At 45.7% G+C, this 19,824-nt stretch overlaps 1 protein-coding gene and 2 pseudogenes across 4 annotated transcripts; all 3 read right to left on the bottom strand.

Moving 5' to 3' along the window:
- Positions 1 to 42: 42 nt before the first annotated feature.
- HSD17B10 (hydroxysteroid 17-beta dehydrogenase 10) lies at positions 43 to 2,527 on the bottom strand. 2 transcript variants are annotated; one of them, XM_082717554.1, is made up of 6 exons: positions 2,226 to 2,527; positions 1,799 to 1,963; positions 1,006 to 1,170; positions 766 to 894; positions 576 to 684; positions 43 to 376 (listed from the first exon to the last, which is right to left on the bottom strand). In XM_082717554.1, the coding sequence occupies exons 1-6, from the start codon at positions 2,346 to 2,348 to the stop codon at positions 186 to 188; spliced, it is 882 nt and encodes a 293-aa protein (XP_082573680.1). In that variant the 5' UTR covers positions 2,349 to 2,527; the 3' UTR covers positions 43 to 185. The 2 variants fall into 2 exon arrangements, with proteins under 2 accessions (XP_082573680.1, XP_082573679.1); XM_082717553.1 differs by having other exon boundaries at positions 2,333 to 2,457.
- A 12,558-nt stretch (positions 2,528 to 15,085) lies between these two features.
- On the bottom strand, positions 15,086 to 16,829 carry LOC309855919 (mitochondrial dynamics protein MID51 pseudogene; annotated as a pseudogene). Its single transcript has 2 exons — positions 16,798 to 16,829; positions 15,086 to 16,449 (listed from the first exon to the last, which is right to left on the bottom strand). The product of its transcript is annotated as a mitochondrial dynamics protein MID51 pseudogene (transcript).
- A 1,528-nt stretch (positions 16,830 to 18,357) lies between these two features.
- On the bottom strand, positions 18,358 to 18,952 carry LOC309856313 (MICOS complex subunit MIC26 pseudogene; annotated as a pseudogene). Its single transcript has one exon. The product of its transcript is annotated as an MICOS complex subunit MIC26 pseudogene (transcript).
- Between the last annotated feature and the right edge of the window lie 872 nt (positions 18,953 to 19,824).

Below are 19,824 nucleotides of genomic sequence, written 5' to 3'. Positions count from 1 at the left end.
TCTCCATGCCGGTTTCCCCAGCACACAGTGTTATGCCCTCCATGTGAGAAATAGAGACTTTATTAGGCACGGGGTGTGATAGCTAGGCAGTTACAAGATGGCTGTGGGACTTCCTCCCAGGTTGCTGTAAAGTACTCCAAGGGAAGCAAGGAATGAAGAGCGTGGGTTTTCTCTGCCCTCTCCCTTCAAGGCTGCATGCGAATGGCCCCATCCAGCCGGATGACCTCTCCATTGATGAATGGGTTCTCAATGATAGCTTGTACCAGATGAGCATACTCAGCGGGATCACCCAGTCGACTGGGGAAGGGCACCTGGCTGGCTAAGAAGTTGCGTACTTTTTCTGGGAGGGTGGTGAGCAGCGGGGTGCCAAACAGGCCTAGACAAGACAGTCAGAGTCAGAGGCCCACCCTTCCTTTCACACTTACCTGGTCCCTCTTCACCTCAGCTCTACCTATGGTACTTCCCGATGCCCAGAAATGGAAGGCTGCTGCTGCTGAGGTAGTAGATAGTCTCCCCTCTCAATTGCCCATAAATCCTACCCAATCCCAGGTGTGGCAGGGAGGGAAAACCTCTACCTGGAGCAATGGTCATCACTCGGATGCCCATGGGAGCCAGATCCCGAGCAATGGGCAGGGTCATGCCCACTATGCCCCCCTTGGAAGCAGAGTATGCAGCTTGTCCAACCTGGAGAAGGAGTAGAAGTCATACATGGAAGGGCCCTAGTAAGTCACCAAGGAGGCACAAATCTTGCCCTTGCCCACACACCTGGCCCTCAAAGGCAGCCACGCTGGCAGTGTTGATGATGACCCCACGTTGGCCTCCCTGGTCTGGTTCGTTCTGGCTCATCTCACTGGCCACCAGGCGGATCACATTGAAGGTGCCTAGGAGATTCACCTGAAAGACCAGCAGAGACATGCTGTAGGAACTTTTGTCCCCTAAAAACTTTGGAGGCACTCTCAGCCAAATACCTTTTACTCACACCCCTGGGGAACCTCGAGACCTTACATTAAGAACTCGCTGGAAATCCTCCAAGGAATGGGCCTGATTCTTCTTTAAGTTGTATGTCTTCATGGCCACTGCAATGCCTGCACAGTTGACTGCCACATCCACACGGCCAAATTTTTCTTTTGCTAGAGTCAGGGCTGCTTGCACGTCCTTCTCTGAGGTCACCTTCAAAGGGAGAGGTGGAGAAGGTATTCATCTCCCAGCACACACACACACCACTAAACCTGGGCAAGGGAAGAACAGGTCTAGTCTCTGAGTAACTCGTGTAAGCAAGGAGGAGGCCAAAAGAAAACATGAGAGTGGGGCAAAATGAAAAATGTTAGGTGCCATAGTGCTCAAAACTGTTTTCAGACCTATACCCTCTTTTGATAAATTCACATACCCCTGGAGATTTCTGTGGACCAGAGCAGTTTCAAGAATTATTGATATGATGATAAACTAGCTTTTTTATACCTCTACCTGCTAAGGTGATTTCATCCAGTTTTTACTTTCTGTAGTTTGTTTTGTGAAAAGTTTTTCAACTTTGTAAATATAAAATTACAGGGCACAATATGCATTTTCAAACTATCCATACCCCCTCCGGGAGATTCTGATTTATCCAACTCCCATCCCCACTGCTGTGGATCCAGGCTTTGTACATTCCTTATTGTAGGTGCTCCCACAGTGCTGGACGGATGGCTCAGGCCAAAAGGGACAAGGAGATAGGTCCATCAACCACAAAGATAGCACCCTTAGGGAAGGAGGACCCCACGGGTTCCCAGGTCGGTTTTGGTGACCTCATACCCACACTTACATCAGCTGGGGCAAAGGCGCAGCTCTTCCCTAACTTATTGGCTTGGACCTCCCCATCTGAGTTGGGCAGGTCTACAAGCACAGCAGTGGCCCCTTGCCCCACCAGTCGCTCTGCTGTGGCCAGACCTAGACCAGAGGCTCCTCCGGTTATTAGAGCAACCAGGCCCTGTGAAGAAAGATCAGTCAACGGTACACCGTGGAGACCACCCCCACCCTTTCATCTGCCTGTTCTCCAGGCTTCTGCGACGGAAGTTCCTGTGTTCTCCAGGCTTCGGCGACGGCGGTGTGACCCAGTTGTGTTTCCTCTCCTTCAGGACAGGGCCTCTGGTGTCTCACCCCCAGAAAGCCCACCCGGTCACCCCACACACATGTGCCGCGGAGAGTTGACCTTCACCTCCCGAGCCCAACCGCCGCACTACCAGGCCTACATAAATGTGACCCTTTCGCCCGGCACCGAGCTCTTCCCCCCAGATCCATGGCCGCGTGGTCCCAGTTGGCGTGGCGGAGCAGCCAGGAGGAGCGAAGACCCCACTACCTTGACTCCCCGACATGCCGCAGCCATCTTGCTCCGAACTCTCCAGGAGCCTGACGGGCAGGCGGGCGCTGATTGGCTGAGGCGGAGGAGGGCGGGGGGGAGGGCGAGGGGGCGGACCGAGGAGCAAGTCTTCGGGGCGTGGCGTCGGCTGCAAGCGTCCCCAGCGGAGAGGGCGAGGCCTCCTCAAGGTGTCTCCCGAGTTATTTCACCTGGAGAAAGAACCGGATTGCCGCATCTCAGTACCAACCACACACTCCGCTTAACTCTCTAGCTGTTGTCTGGGCAGGCGGCCAACTCCGCAGGGGAGTAGGTGGACAGGAGATTGAGAGTTTTCCTTAATCCGCAGAAAAAGACTTCATTCAAGCATAAACATATGAGAGTCATATTCCAGGCTGTGTGCGGGTCACTGGGGATACCAAGGGGAATACTAAAAGGTTCATGTTTTCCAGCAGGACACAGTTCAGTTGGAGGAAAAGATAATTACAGTATAGACACAGAGAAAGAAAGGGACAGAGAACAAGATTCTGAGACATAGACAGACACAGATATCCAAAGATGGAGATTCTGAGAGCCTCCAAAGGGAACTATGTTTTTTTTTATTTATTTTTTATTTTCAGCATAACAGTATTCATTATTTTTGCACCACACCCAGTGCTCCATGCAATCCGTGCCCTCTATAGTACCCACCACCTGGTACCCCCGACCTCCCACCCCCTGCCCCTTCAAAACCCTCAGATTGTTTTTCAGAGTCCATAGACTCTCATGGTTCACCTCCCCTTCCAATTTCCCTCAACTCCCTTCTCCTCTCTATCTCCCCATGTCCTCCATGCTATTTGTTATGCTCCACAAATAAGTGAAACCATATGATAATTGACTCTCTCTGCTTGACTTATTTCACTCAGCATAATCTCTTCCAGTCCCGTCCATGTTGCTACAAAAGTTGGGTATTCCTCAAAGGGAACTATGTTAAGGAAGAGATTGAAAGGAGCAGAGATGCCAGGCAGGATCAAAGAGATGGGGGTGTGGAGCGCCACTAAAAAACAGAGAAGCTGGGGTGCCTGGGTGGTTCAGTGGGTTAAGCCTATACCTTCTGCTCAGGTCATGATCTCAGGGTCCTGGGATAGAGCCCCACCCCTGGTTCTCTGCTCAGCAGGGAGCCTGCTTTCCCCCCTTTCTCTCTCTGCCTCAGCCTCTCTACCTACTTGTGACTTCTCTGTCAAATAAATAAATAAATAAAATCTTTTAAAAGGAGAGAGAGAGAGAGAGAGAAAGAGACAGAGACAGAGACAGAGAAGCTAGGAGACATACACTCTGAGACAGACATTCTTAAGAAGCACAAGCCCAGAGAGGCATAAACAGAGAAGCAAAAACATCTTTCATCAGCTCAGTCTCTTCTACTGTCCTCTTTCTGTGTCAAACGTATTTTAAATTCCAGAGCCCAGGGGCGCCTGGGTGGCTCAGTGGGTTAAAGCCTCTGCCTTTGGCTTGGGTCATGATCCCAGGGTCCTGGGATCGAGCCCCGTATCGGGCTCTCTGCTTGGCGGGGAGCCTGCTTCCTCCCCCCTCTCTCTCTGCCTGCCTCTCTGCCTACTTGTGATCTCTGTCTGTCAAATAAATAAATAAAATCTTTAAAAAATAAATAAATAAATTCCAGAGCCCAAATCACACATTGCTGAGTGGACCTCAGCCAGACACTGTCATGTTAGACCCAGGTCTTTAGTCATCCTAGAACATCTTTCAGCCAGCATCCCAATTAGAATCTTGAGCCCACCTAATCTACCTAATCTGACTTTCTTTTATACTCTTCCGCAAACCAAGGTCTTCAAGCCATAAACCTTAGTCTACATTTTCAGCCCCATTCAGGTTTATGTTTCCTCTTTCTGAAGTATCTCCCCACATGCTTTCCCAGCCAGAAAGATTTCCTTCTTGGCCTCCTAGTTGTTGATAACCATCATGCTCATGGTCACTATACCATATTCCCCAAAGGGTTTAAAGATTTTTATTTTATTTATTTATTTGTCAGAGAGAGAGTGAGTGAGAGCGAGCACAGGCAGACAGAGTGGAAGGCAGAGTCAGAGGGAGAAGCAGGCTCCCTGCGGAGCAAGGAGCCCGATGTGGGACTCGATCCCAGGACGCTGGGATCATGACCTGAGCCGAAGGCAGCTGCTTAACCAACTGAGCCACCCAGGCGTCCCCCCCCAAAGGGTTTAGAACAAGATTCACAATCTTTCTTACTACATGAGGTCCTCCCAACAATTTACAGCACCCTTCACTGGGCCCAATATACTCCAACCACATGGCTTCTTTATGTTCATCTTTGCATTAGCTGTTCCCTCTGCTTGGAGTTCTCTCTCCCTGATGTTCGCATGATTGTCTTTTTCTTCTTCTTTTGATCAGAGAACTAAGCTTAAATGTCACCTCCTCTCCCTGACCACTCAAGTGTAGAGACCTAGTTATTACCCTGTTGTGTTGGAGGAATTTATCGAGGAGGTGACCACTGGCTGACCTGAGAGCTGGAGCCTGCAATGGGTATCTCTGCACCCCTTCCCTGTCTTCGGAATGTATACTCTGCCCAATGTTCCCACGGCCGGAGCCATTTCAGGGACATAGCCTTGAGAGAGTAAGATGTTGTTGAAACCATCTGGACTGAACACACGGCTAAACCCAGCTAAAGCCTCTATATAGAATTTTAAGATTCCAGTTGGTGGGTGCAGAGATCTACTCATCTTTCAGCTGTCCAAGACAAGCCTTGTATGTAAATTCTCTTGCTTGTTAAATCTGCCACCTACCAATCTGGAACAGTCTGCCTCTATCTTTGGTCTCTCCATGCTCTCATGTACAGGGGCCAATTTGTGAGCCAACACATTGCATATCTGAATTCTCTGCATAGCACTTACCGGCCCGTAATCTTTTTTCTAATCTCAGAGCCAGGTGTGTTTTAGAATTCAGATTTTTATTTTTTTCAATTTTACAAAGGAATACTTACTCTATATTACATAATTGCATATACTCGATGATATGTAACTACTGAGAAAGATCTAGAGCATCACTTATAATTAAACATTAGTATTTCTAGAGTGAAAAGCATGAACATTAACACTAAGGGTTAATCAAGACTATAGATAGCTTTGCATTACTTCAGGTCAGGTTTTGTCACCTAATGGCTTTGGGTTCCAATGTATGAAAACACAACCTTATGTTTTTCAGAAATTTGGGGGTCATGGAACTGTGCCTAAAGACTTTTGAGCCTTGTCTAACGCTGTCTTATTTGTGTGTCTGTGTGTGTCTGTGTGTGTTGTATAGTTCTCTCCCTGCTAGAAGGTAAGCCCCATAGCAGCAGGGTCTTGTCCTATTGGTTCACCTCTTGGCTACCCAATCCCCAGAGCACTACCTGGCATGTACTAGCCACTCAATACCAATGAATGAATTGATCAATCAATCAATCAATCTTGGGAGAATTTTGGGCCCAGCTTCATGATTCCTCCATCTGCTTAACTCCAGGGGCCTTCACCTCCTCTTATTTTTAACCACTTCTATCTAGGCAACATTATTAACCTTGCCATGCCCTGAATGACTCCCCTAATTCCCTGGCATCTACACACCACCATCTCTCATTCTGAACATGTTCCAGTCAATTTTGGCTCTACTCCCTTCCACCACTTCTTTTATCTCCTTGAACTCTCTTATTCAATGGGTCTTTCCATTTTCTTTCAACCTAGCAGCCTCTTCCTACCTTTCTTCTGGCCAGTGTAAACCCTCTGTCATTTCCCCCTCTACCTTTAACCACCCTTGATGGCACCCTCCACCCATTTTTCCCTTGACTTCTTACTAATTCAATTTCTTGGCTTTTCAGGACAGACTCTGAAGCCAGAAGGCCTGGGTTTGAATCTCAATTCCATCATTTACTAGTGAATGACCTTGGGTAAGTTACTTAACTGTTGCATCTCAGGCTCCTCTTTCATAAAATGGGCATAATCAAAGCACCTATCTTGTAGAGTTGTTAGGAATAAAAGAGTGAATAACTATATAAGAAAAAAGGATACTCAGAACAGCACCTGGCCTTTAGCAAGATCTATGTAAATATTAGCTATTGTTACTCCTCAGAGTAGTCTCTTAGCCCTTTTTAGGCTGTGAAAACCTCTGGCAGTCCAGCAAAGTCTAAGGAATCCCTTCCTAGAATAATACATGCATGAGATAGAATATAAGAATAGGATTACAAAAGAAATATAATTATCAAGATAAAAAGAAACACATCTGTAATGTAGTAACATATGTGCTTCTTTGTTTATACATTAAATCCCAAGCCCTATCAACAGATCTCATGGCTACCATGATTTCAAAATAGTGACATTATTTCGAGAGATCTGTAACAACACTGATATGCTATGAAAATCTGATTTCCACTGGTAACAAAGCCACAGGTACTGCTAATACTACTATAACTTGTTACTCACATCCCCTGGAAGGACATATCACACTCGTGTTGGTGGTAGTGAAAGTAAAGATGCAATTTCGCCCCATCCAAGTCCGTGGGCTACTTGAATTCTCCCTACAGTCTCTGAAGGGGCTGTGGACCCCAGGTTAAGAACTCCTGTGTTTAGAGCAAATGTGATGAAGTTCTTGAACCTAGGCGAGGTTCAATAGGGTGAGGTTCAGAGCCGACGGCTAAGAAAGAATTCTTTAGACGTCTTTGGTGCAAAAAGGTGGTTTATTAGAGCACGGGGACAGGACCCGTGGGCAGACGGAGATGCTGCTGCGCCGGGCATGTGAGGAGTGGCTGGTTATATACACAGGAGTTGGGTAGGTGAGGACAAAGGGTTGTTCAGAAGGGCTATTGGGGTAAAGAAGACTGTCAGGATATTGAAGGCCTGATTACTATCAAGCCAAGGCCACTTTCCCTCTAATGAGGCACCAACATAAAGACAATTGGGAGTCTCCTGGTGGAATGTTACATTCCTGCTATCAAACGTCCTTGTTAGTGAGATTTAGGTTTAGAAGAAATTTAACTTTATTTACTTTTCTTTTTACCTTCGCCTCCTTCGGTTTTTTATGGAGGGGAGGGTGACGTTAGGGCTTGAGAAACTGAGTTATGTGTCTTTGGAAATTGGGCTATTGATAAGGTAACTTTTTTGTTGTAAATCTCAAGGACATTTGTAAACCAAGAGAGACTCCTGCTTTGCAGGACTGTGATCTCTGCAAGATAACCATTTGTTCTTCTTTTAGAGCAGTCAGGGGTGCCTGTGGAATGTCACACATATTACCAAGGGGAGTGGGTGGAGAGGGGGTGCAAGGCGCCAGCCCCTGCTCCGTCCTCAGCCAGTCTCCTACTCCCTCATCAAATGGAGGCCATTATGTGAACAGTTCCTCTGTCTTCACCTCCAATATTGTCTCTACCCACACTGTCCTTTCTTTGAGTCTCAGAGAAGAGAGGTCCTGCTTGGGGCTTGCCATTCCCACTGGGCTCTGGGTCCCAGCCCCTCCCATTTGCTTGGGCATTTGTGCCATTGAGCATCTTCTCTCTTTATAGTACACACCTCTGTCTCAAGATCATTAGAAAATAGGGAACTGAGCAAACCCAACTTTTGCACACAACAGATAATCATCACTTTGGGTGTATGTAGGCGAGAAGTGAGCAAAGGAGCATGTCACCAGAACCAGCAACATTCAGCATTACATCACAATCCCCAGGGGGTATTAGCCTTACCAGGAGGTGGGAGAAAAACAAAGGTGGTTTCACTCCTGGGAGATAAAAATCACAAGATAACCCATTTAACCCTTGAGGGTGCCTGCCATTTCCCCTGCAAAAACAGAGCTGCACTGGATCCAGCTGACTCCAAGGTAGCATTGGCAAATATAAAGGACCCCAAATGATGAGGGCGGGAAGCATCCAAATGTGTGCTTGTTGGGGCACAATCTGAATGAATGGTTTAAATTCTAAAGGCGTGTGTGGAATATGAGAATGTGGCCAGCATCTGAGAGCGTGCTGAGGATGCATGCTGGCTGAGTGTTTACCATTTGATTAAATGTTACTGTGTCTGAATGAACTTGTGTGATTCCAGCCTAAGTTCAACATGACTTTACCATTGCCCAAATGAACAGCCATTGTTTAGTCTTGGTATAATCAGAACTTTCTGACTGCATTTTGCCATGTTTGATCATTTCCTCTTCCTAGAACCCCCACCTCCTTGGTTTCCATGATACCTAACTCGCCTGGTTCTTCCTACTTCCCTGACTGTTCCTTTTGGTCTTCTCCCTGCACCCCCTTTTCTTCTGCACCCCCTGTCTCTGGGGAGCTTAGCCATCTTAGTTTTAATACTGCCTCTCTGCTAAGGACTTCCCAATATTTACCTCTAGCTCACCTTCTCCACTGAACTTCAGAATGAGGTAGCCAGTCATATGCCGGCCCCCTACGCCGGATGTCCCTCTGGCATCTACAACACATATCCTAAACTAAACTCAATCATTGCCCCTTAAACCTTCTTTATCTCAGTTGATAGTAATATTGTTTCCCCAGGCATACAAGCTGGATCTTGGGACTGATGCCCTCTTTGTTCTTTCTAATCAATTGCCAGATCCTGTTGATTTAACTCCTACATACTTCTTGAATCTGGCTCCTCCTTTTTCCTAGCTTCCAATTATCACCACCCCAAGTCTCTTGTCTGTATTATTGCAACTGGTCAGATCCCACAATTATCCCACTTAAAGGATCTTTCAAGAAGCCAGAAGAAGACTTTTTCTAAAACTCAAATTTTCTTATGTTATCATCCTTTCAGTGGTTCCCCCTTGCTTTCAGTGCTCTCCATAGTCTGCTGCCTGCTGCCTGACTTCACTCTAAAACTATACTTTCCAAAAGCAATGCACTACTTGATACTGATGAAATTTGGATGCTTTTGGGTTTGTGAGCCCAAAATGGCCAAGAAAGAATTCTTGAGACATTCTTGGTGCAAAAAGATGATTTTATTATAGCATGGGGACAGGATGCATGGGGGAGAAAGAGCTGCACTGGGATTGTGAGGAGTGACTGATTATATAGTTTTTAATTAGTGGGGGTTATGGATAGCATAGGTCTCCAAGGAATTTGGAAGCAAGGCTTTCAGGACCTTGAGGGGCTAGCTGCTGTTAAGGTAAGATTACTTTTAGAAGACATACAAATGGCCAACAGACATATGAAAAAATGCTCAGCATCGCTCAGCATGAGGGAAATACAAATCAAAACCACAATGACATACCACCTCACACCTGTCAGAAGAGCCAAAATTAACAAGACAGTAAACAACAAATGTTGGTAAGAATGTGGAGAAAGGGGAACCCTCCTACACTGTTGGTGGGAATGCAAACTGGTACAGCCACTCTGGAAAACATACGGAGGTTCCTCAAAAAGTTAAAAATAGAGCTACCCTATGACCCAGTAAATGCACTGCTAGGTAACTACCCAAAGGATACAAACATAGTGATCAGGAGGGGCACCTGCACCCCAATGTCTATAGCAGCAATGTCCACAATATCCAAATTCTGGAAAGAGTCCAGATGTTCATTGACAGATGAATGGATAAAGAAGACATGGTATGTGCACACACACACACCCCATAATAAAAAAGAACCCTTGCCATTTACAACAATGTGGATGGAACTAGAGGGTATTATGCTAAGCCAAATAAGTCAATCAGAGAAGGACAATTATCATATGATTTCACTCATATGTGGAAATTAAGAAACAACATGGAAGATCATAGGGGAAAGGAGATAAAATAAAATAAGGCAAAATCAGAGAAGGAGACAAACCATAAGAGACTCTTAACTCTAGGAAACACATTGAGGTTTGCTGAAGGGGAGGTGGGTGGTGGGATAGGGTAATGGGTGATGGGCATTAAGGATGTAATGAGCACTGCATGTTATCTGCAACTGATGACTCACTGAACTGTACCTCTGAAACTAATAATACACTATATGCTAATTAGTTGATTTTAAATAAAGTAAAATTTAAAAAAGATGAAGTTATTTTAGTCTTTAATAAAACAGAAACATTAAAGCATTAAGGAGGCCATGAGTTCCTTGAGGAAGATCACACTCTGTATGTTTCAAGTATCTATCAATGGGTTGTAAGCTGTAAGGAGACTTAATTTAAGCTACATTTCTCTTATCTTTGTTTCCCTCATTGATCCCACCCACAGTAGCACTGCCAGATGAGATACAGGGTGCTCAGTAATTAAATTTTAATTCAGATGAACAAATAATTTTTAGTATAAGTATCTCCCATGTAATATTTGGGATATATTTATATATCAAAATTATTTGTTCTTTATCTGAAATTCGTATCTGAGTGAGTATTATGTATTTTTATTTGCTAAATCTGGCAACCCTACCCCACAGATAACACCCAGGATACCACTGGTGAGATGGCCCTCATCAGGCTCCCATAGTTCTGTATGTCCACCTCTGAATCAATACCCTCCTGAGAGATCAGGGATCTCTTCCTCTTCTTTTAAAGATTTATTTATAATTAGAGAGAGAGAGAGAGAGAGAGAGCGCTCACACACAAGTGGGGGAGGGTTAGTGGGGGGAAAGAGAAAGAAGCAGACTCCCTGCTGAGCGTGGAGCCTGACACTGGGCTCAGTCTCATGACTTGAGCTGAAATCAAGAATCTGATGCTTAACTGACTGAGCTACCCAGGTGCCCCAGGGATCTCTTCTGATCTCTGTATCCTTGGTACAAGATACAGGGCCTGGTGCAGAACAGGTAGCAGTGTTTGATAACTGAATAAACGCATATGTGTGACATAGCAATAAACCTTGCATCATTTGGTGGAATTGTTAACCTTAAAAACAAAAGTACCGGTTACTTTTCCAGCAAAAAAGAGGGGAGGTTATTTGGTAATAGCTTAGAATTGCAATCTAGCACAAGCAAACTATGGCAAAACTATAGGAAAGTCCAGAGAACAAAGGAGAGGATCTCTTTTATATAGGAAGGGGGGGGGGGATGTTCGGAGAAGATGACACAAACTAAATGTCCATTGGAGTAAACTGGGAGTTTGAAGTATAGTGGCATCTCACTGGCTAAGCTGTGATGGTCTCTCGTTGGCTGAGCTGTTGCCAAGGGAGGAAGAAATCTTCACTCCCCCTGTTGGGTTAGTCTATTAGTTTCCACATGCAAGGCCCATCCACTCCTGTTGAGTCTGCAATGGATAACTAGTGGGGTTATGAGAGTTCCCCCTGCCAGTCTCCCAACCCCCCCATTCCATTCTAAATGAGATTTTCTTTTTTTTTAAAGATTTTATTTATTTATTTGACAGACAGAAATCACAAGTAAGCAGAGAGACAGGCAGAGAGAAAGGAGGAAGCAGGCTCCCCGCCAAGGAGAGAGCCCTATGCCGGCTCGATCCCAGGACACTGGGACCACGACCTGAGCCGAAGGCCGAGGCTTTAAACCACTGAGCCACCCAGGCGCCCGAGATTTTCTTTTTTTTTTTAAGATTTTATTTATTAATTTGACAGACAGAGATCACAAGTAGGCAGAGAAGCAGGCAGAGAGAGAGGGAGAAGCAGGCTCCCTGCTGAGCAGAAAGCCTGATGCGGGGCTCGATCCCAGGACCCTGGGATCATGACCTGAGCCGAAGGCAGAGGCTTTAACCCACTGAGCCACCCAGGCGCCCCGGGATTTTCTTTTATTAGTTTTATTATTTCCCCCTTTTGATGAAGATCTTTCTTTGAAAGCATCACTGATCAATACTCAGGTTTTTTATATTTAGTGGTTTTGTCCCTCAGTTCTAGGAAGTACCTTTCCTGGCTGTCATGTCCTACATTGGAGGGAAAATGCATAGCAGGTGGAAATCACTTAAAGCCATATTTGAGCAACCAAGAAGGTTAGGAGGAAGAAACCTTAGGTACTTCCCATCTAAAGTCTATATCTTCTCAAGGTGATACGTGTTAGAAATCATCTTGAAAGGTTGAGCCAGATAGCCTTATTGGGTACATCAAGTTTTTCTTTTAAGTTTGATAGGCAACAAAATACGAAATTTAAAATAATTACACAAAACAGAAGTAACATAATCTCAGACTGTATGACAGTTCTAAATCAAGAGGCTAGGTCTGAAAGTAGCCAGCTGAAATATTTATTGGCACTTATTCCAGCCTAGGGGAGAAAGTTTCTCCTTATGAAGGCAAACCCAAAGTCTGGAGGTCTCTGGTTAAAGTGGCCATGAAATCAGAATAGTGAATACTGCAAGAGCACACTGAAAGTATGTTTGGAAAGATATGGTGAAAGAACAAACATGAAGTAACACCTGATTAACTTTCTGCAAAACAGCAAAACTTCAAAGACATTTTAAAACAATATTGTTAGCGGGGGGAACAGTATTCTTAGGGGCGCCTGGGTGGCTCCGTCAGTTAAGCGTCTGCCTTCAGCGCAGGTCCTGGGATTGAGCCCAAGCCCCAAGCCCAGAGTTGGAACTCCCTACTCAGTGGGGAGCCTGCTTCTCCTTCTGCCACTCTCCCCTGCTCGTGCTCTCTCTCTCCCTCTCAAATAAATAAATAAATAAATAAATAAAATCTTTTCTAATTAAAAAAATAAAAATAAAACAATATTGTTATCTCAAAGAACTGTTTGGAACCAAAGTGTTATTGATAATACAGTCCATATGTTTGCAAATTCAGAGGCCATGATTTGGATAAGAATCCAAAGTCAGTGAATAGTTCAGATGAAAGAAAAGACTTTTGTGAATTCTGAACCCCCTAACCCTTTAGAAAAAGCAAGCGAAAATTAACTTGTTCTGGGATCATAACAAGGCTGTTTCTGAAAGGCCATAATCGAAAGAAGAGGTTTCCTCCTTCCATGAGGGCTTGGGAAATGCAGACAAGGGCTTTGTCTTTGCACAGAAAAGAGAAAAGGAACAGTGAGAAAAAGGTTTACAGGTGTGATCTGGACATCTTGGGAAAGCTGTCTCATCAGATGTCATCTCCTTCAATTCCAGGAAATCTTTACTTTCAGGTCACCAGGTGGTGTGCAGGTCAGGGTTTAGTCCTTTCTTCAGATGCATCACATGAATCTAAATGTCTGATCCCTGGAGTTTGGCATCATAAGGGTTGGTTTGCAGTTCTCAATAAGGGCCTTTTCAGCTAGGTTGAAGGGTTTTTCCAGAGGTGTCTTTTCCAACATATGAAATCTCCAGGTTGCAAAGTCTGATGCTTAAGGTTATCATCACCCAAGAGTGCACTGTAAAAAGATTGCTCTACCAAAGCACAGCTATTTTAATTTTTATTTATTTATTTATTTATTTATTTGAAAGAGAGAGAGAGAGATCACAAGCAGGCAGAGAAGCAGGCAGGGAGAGAGAAGGAAGCAGGCTCCCCGCTGAGCAGAGAGCCCAATGCGGGGCTCGATCCCAGGACCCTGAGATCATGACCTGAGCCGAAGGCAGAGGTTTTAACCCACTGAACCACCCAGGCACCCCCTAAAGCACAGCTATTTTTTAATAGAAGCAATTAGGCCGTCACCAAATTGAAGTACCAATAATAGTGCTTTTGGCCAAAGTATTTGGAGGGTCATGCCAATTGAGTCTTAATAGTGACACTAGTTCATGTGACTAACTGAAGGCCAGGGATGATAATGCACAATAAAAGCAAACAGCACACGCTTGTTGAAGCACCTGACCAGTAGAATATGTTCCCTGACCACTCTGAAGTTAGAGATGCCTGCCTTTCAAGGACGGAACAGGACCACAGCAGGGTCTCATAGGGAAAACACATGGTCGCCAAGCCTTAACAAGTGACTGGATTTTTCAGCTGGTGTTTGCTCCTGTCAACCTTACCCTTCAACCTCTACCACAAAGGCTGTGTCCTTGAAGGCCTCATCCTAATTGGCAATAAGGCAAGGAAGGGGGCACAGGTGCTGTCCCAACAGCCCCCTCCCCTCCTTTGCCTTCCCCCAGCTGCTCACACTGCAGCACTGGTCTGGACCAGCCAAGGGTGAGGCACAGCCTCAGGCACACACACCACTCCCTAGGCCCTCTTCACCACCGCCGGCTCCACCGGTGCACACTGGCCACTAAAGAACATGATCTCCAAGCAACTTTGCATCCAGTTTATAATGAACCTCACTCCTGTGTGGGTCAATAACAGCATTCTCATGACACTTTCTCAGCACTCAAGGATATGAGCTGGTCAGGAGGTGGGGGAGATGGGCTCCATCCCCAGGTATGTGGGTCCAAGGCCAGCTCTTCCGCCAGCTTTACCCCCAGAAATTCTAAATACTGTCTGAGCACTCACTCTGCAGAACTCAGCTCAGAAACGTGCATTCAGAAATCCTTAGTTCCATTCAACGAAAAGGCAACATCATGACTAGGTAGATATGCTCCAGGGGAAAGCGCAAAACAGAAGGGGCTTGAAAAGGGGAAAAGACTGAGAAGACACTGAGAAGAATCGGGCCAAAGGGCAGGGCAGACAGGGACAGAAAACCTGGGCCACAATGCAAAACACCAACCAGCTCCCACCTTCTCTCCCTTCTCTGTTCATTCCAGAAAAATTAGCCTGGAGCAAGAGGGTGGGGAGGAGTAGGAGCACAGCATTCGGTAACAAAAATAGAAGGTTGGGTGAGAAAGCAGGAGACAAAGAGATGGCATTCTGATCAGGGTGAAGTGACCAGGGCGATGACCACCAGCAAGATAGGAGGCACCTAGAGAATCTGTGAGGCACCAACTATGCAACCACGTGTTTCTAACGGAGAGCCCAGGGTCTGACCACGTGACACCCACTTTGGCCTTCACCTGCCCTGTGTCTGCAGCAGCTCCTCTGGCTCTGACATTGAGCAATAAAGAGTATTTTCTAATTCATCTATTTCTTCAGAAGTAGGCTCTGCAAGTAAGTTCACCTTGGGGTGTAGGGCAATGGGGAGGACTCCGGCCTCTAAGTAACTGATGAGACTCCTCACGGCCTGTAAGAATCAGTTGTCCAGCATATCTGAAGACCAGTCAGCCTCCTCCTGGGCCAAGTGGAGGATGACGTTGGTGAGCTGGCTGGCAGTGAGGTGGCCCAGAGCCGGAGTGGACTTGCATATGGCCTTGAGGATCCTGAGGCACTGAAATCGGCAGCCCAAGTCGACCTGGTCCAAAGCCCACAGGCTCGGCCACCATAGGTTGTCATACTGTGCCAGACGGTGTGGTCTGGCTATGAAGACGGTGTTGCCAAGTGTCCCTGATGGCAGGAAATCAATGACAAGATGCTTGTTGCATTCATACTGCACTTTCAAAGTCAGGGTTTCTGGGGGTGGTGCTGGTCGGATCACAGTCCAAGAGGGACCCTATGGCTGGCCAGTTGATGGAGCCAGCCACTACCTTCTCAAATGTGTCTGCCACTGTCTTTGGGGAGAGGTAGCCCCCAATACACCACAGTCCCAGTAACTGCTACCATGAGGAAAATACTCTGGGTTCTCATGATGAACCAGGTAGAAGACAGGGACATTCATGATGGTGTCCTCACCAGGAATACATGACCATAGATAGGTTGTACTCCAGCACGAGGGGCACAATGATTTGGATGTTGTCAGCTGTCACTCCTGTAGGTCATCCTAGAGGCTGCCACTCAGGTACATGTCCCGAAGTGGCATGGCAGGCATCATGGCCCAAAGGAAGCTCCAGAGCTCAGCACATATGTCCACAGAAGCTTGCTTGGCCTGAGCCTGCTCACCAGCAGGGATAGCTGCCCAGTTCCAGTAGTAAGTAAGAAGTTTCTCCTGCCCAGACGCGAGGAGTAGTGACTTCTTCAAGTCTTCCTGGCCCTTCCTGGCTAATGGCTTGGGTCAGAGTGGGCAGAATGTATCCATGTCAAATGCCAAGGAGTCTGTGGGAAGGGTCTGCAGGGACAGGCTCAAGCCTGTCTTCATGTCCTTATTTAGCAAATTGGTGGGGGGAGGAGCCCAAACAGTTCTGTTCTTCCCAGCTCCTTATCTCTGAATGGCTCAGGCGGTTGGATGGGGCTGGTACGGCCACTAATTGCCTCATCATACATCCGCTTAATGCCCAACATGGCCGCTCTACCCACCCTCAGCATGAACGAGGCATTGGAGAGCACAAAATCAACGGCTGTGCCGATGCTATTGTCATCTTCTTGCCTTTGCGCTCACCAGAGCTTGCCGTCGCACACGGTGGAGGGAGACCAGGTAGGAGTCTTGATCAGTGTAGCAAAGCTCTGGACCAGGTGCAGCAGGGCCCGGTAGAGACTAAGCACCGCCTCTGGGCTCCATGGGGGACCGACAGGGGCTAGGCGTCAAGCCACAGACTGCGCAGGTGCTACCACTCCTCTCTAGGGATTCACCTCTCGCCAGGTTCCTCTCCCGGAGGTCACCAGCCAACATGTCCCCTTCACCTCCGGGATACAATCTTGCGTGTGGAGTTGAGGGAAAGGACTCAACTTTTCCTGAATTATACTTTGGACAGGTGGGATAAGTGATAGAGGCAGTTTTGCAGACTTATTCACCTTTCCCACCAATACTGATTCATGAATGCCATCATTTCCTCAATAGACCAATGGTTTGATGCATATGCAGTGGAAATTTTAGAATTTCTGGGAGGGCTGTATTGTTATTTGACCCAAACCAGAGCTCTCTCTTTTTTATCAAGCCAACAATTATTAGACATCTAATGTTGTTTTTTCCTCTCTGAGGTAAATTCTTGGCTATCTCTTAGTTAATTTTTCCAAAATCACATGGCAGAAGATCCCCTTAGACCAGAGGTTTGGTTGCTGGTTTCCTCAAGAGTAGCAATTTTGGAGGAAATGTCAGTGAAATGGTTGACTTTGGCTTCCAGAGAGTCAAGTCTGGAATGCCCAGAAACCTTAGCCAGAGCTAAAGCTGCCAGCAAAAGTATGGCATTCCAATAAATTTGGGGCATAGAAGTCATTTTTAAGTTTACCCCCATTGGAGGCAAGGCAGTCTCATTGTTTCCATAACATTCCATAGTCACGAGCTACCCCAAAGGCATACCTGTATAAATGTTTGCAGTTTTACCTTTGGCTAAGGAACAAACTCATGTGACGGCGTATAATTCAGCCTTTTGGGCTTAAGTAACCAAAAGGTTAAAGGTGCTATTTCAATGGCTTTGAAAATGAAATATGCAATAGCATACCTAGCATAATATTTACCATTTTTATCTTTTAAGTAAGAAGCATCAGTAAAACATGAAAAATCTGTATTGGTCACAAGTTTCCAGCAGTGTCATGGAGAGTCAAAAGGTAATCTGTTCATGTCAAGCAGTCATGAGGGGTTTCACTTGGTTCCAAATGTAGCCATAATTCTGAGATCAGATGCCCTATCTTTTTTCTTTTTTTTTTTTAAAGATTTTTTCTTTATTTATCTGACAGAGATCACAAGTAGGCAGAGAGGCAGGCAGAGAGAGAGGAGGAAGCAGGCTACCTGCAGAGCAGAAAGCCCGATGTGGGGCTCGTTCCCAGGACCCTGGGATCATGACCTGAGCCGAAGGCAGAGGCTTAACCCACTGAGCCTCCCAGGTGCCCCTCAGATGCCCTATCTAATCTGAGCTTGAACAAACTGATTTTTCTTTGGCAACTTTATGTCCCTTTAAGGCCAAAAGTTGTTTTTTTTTTTTTACCCTGGAATTTTAATTATGTACATAAATAGCAACAGGAGAAGGCAGGGTTCTAAGGCATTATCTGTAGGTGAAAGGATTACTGATTAGTCCACCTGTAGTGTGGCATCACCCAAGATAACAAAGAAGCCTCGTATAGTTTTTCCTGAAGAAGAAAGCCAATTTACTATATTCAGTACTGACTTCTCTGCCATTTTTCTAAAGAAATATTGGTTTACTGCATGTAGTTTCCAGTATTTACCTTTAACTGATTAAAATAGGCAGAGCAGGGACGCCTGGGTGTCTCAGTAAGTTAGGCATTTGACTCTTGATTTCAGCTCAGATCTTGATCTCAGGGTTGTGAGTCCAGGCCCCGCATTCAGCTCCACGCTGGGCATGGAGCCTACTGTAAAAAAAAAAAAAAAAAAAAATGGGCAGAGCATGGAGCATTCTACTAATTTCCAGGTGAATTCTTCACATTTCTTGGCTTTTGAAAGTTCTCCTTCCACAAATCTTGTACGACTATGTATCCTTGTAAACCCCAGTCATATAATCTCGTGCTACTGACCTGGACAAATATGATGGCTTGTTGTGGATAATAAACAGAAGCAGTTACTCCCATGGACCCAGGTGGATACACCAGCTTCCTTATTTTTGAACCTCTAGCCAAAAGAAATCCAACAATGCCAGCAAAACCAGCAAAACACCAAGTTTTGAGGGGAAAAGTCCTGGAGGTACATTTTGGAGATATTCATAGCTGTCTAACCCCTATTGAACCAAACTCAGCATCTTGGGCTTAGTTTGTGAGTACATTTCCTGACACCAACTTGCATTTGGCTCACAATAATTTTGGAGATGTGAGATGCTTTCGTCAAGTTGGGCCCTTGGCTCCCCCATATATTTAGTTTGACCTTCAGGAATGGAGTAGAGCAAAAGCTCATTAACCTTCACAGTGGTTGTGTGAGGTGAGTCTATTTTAGATGATGCATAGACTCAAGTTGAGCAGACTCAGACTGGCTGGCCCCACAGACCTGAATGGCCTTAAACATGTTGCTAGCAGTGGTGGCTCTGGTGGGGCCCAAGGTGGATGCTATTTCCTGTGAAGAGGTTTGAGTAGGGTGCCTGGGTGGCTTAGTCGTTAAGCATCTGCCTTTGGCTCTGGTCATGATCCCAGGATCCTGGGGTCATCATCCCAGGATCCTGGGATCAAGCCCCACATCAGGCTCCCTGCTCAACAGGAAGCCTGCTTCTTCCTTCCCACTCACCCTGCTTGTGTTCCCACTCTTGCTGTGTCTCTCTCTGTCAAATAAATAAATAAAATCTTTTTTAAAAATTTGACTAAAGGAGCAGAGAGGCAAATCATCTATGTATTATAACAAGGTACACCTTGTAGAAAACTTTATATCATCCAAATGACCTTTTAAGGTTTGTGAAAAGTAAAATTCTGGGAGAGCTGTACACCTGTCAGGGTGTATTGCCATTCCTCCTGAGTGAAAGCAAAAAGATATCGGCTATCCTTATCATCTGGAATACTAAAAATGCACTACATAGATCATTTACAGTGAAAAATTTGCTTTCAGTGGGAATGGGTGTTAGCAGCATATGGGGGTTAGGAACAACAAGGTGCTGAGGGGCAACAGTATTATTTATTGTTCAGAATTTCTGAACAAACCTCTATACTTGGCCATTGGGTTTTGCGCAGGGGATAATGAGGCCCTGAAAGTTGTAATCTTCTATTATGAGCTTGATGCCCCGAAGGGCTTCTTTATTTATAGGGCATGAATTATGGGATGAGGTTTTGAGGGATTTATTTGAATCTTGATGGGAGATGCAGTGTGGATTCTGCCAACATCAGTTGAGAATTTCACCCATAAATGGATGGTAGCTGATCCAATAGGAACAAATGATCCATGTCCCTGGG

This window comes from Mustela nivalis (genome assembly GCF_964662115.1).
Source record: "Mustela nivalis genome assembly, chromosome: X".
Classification (NCBI taxonomy): Eukaryota; Metazoa; Chordata; class Mammalia; order Carnivora; family Mustelidae; genus Mustela; species Mustela nivalis.
The sequence above is the reverse complement of the archived record's forward strand: the minus strand, read 5'-3'. Positions and strand labels throughout refer to the sequence as shown.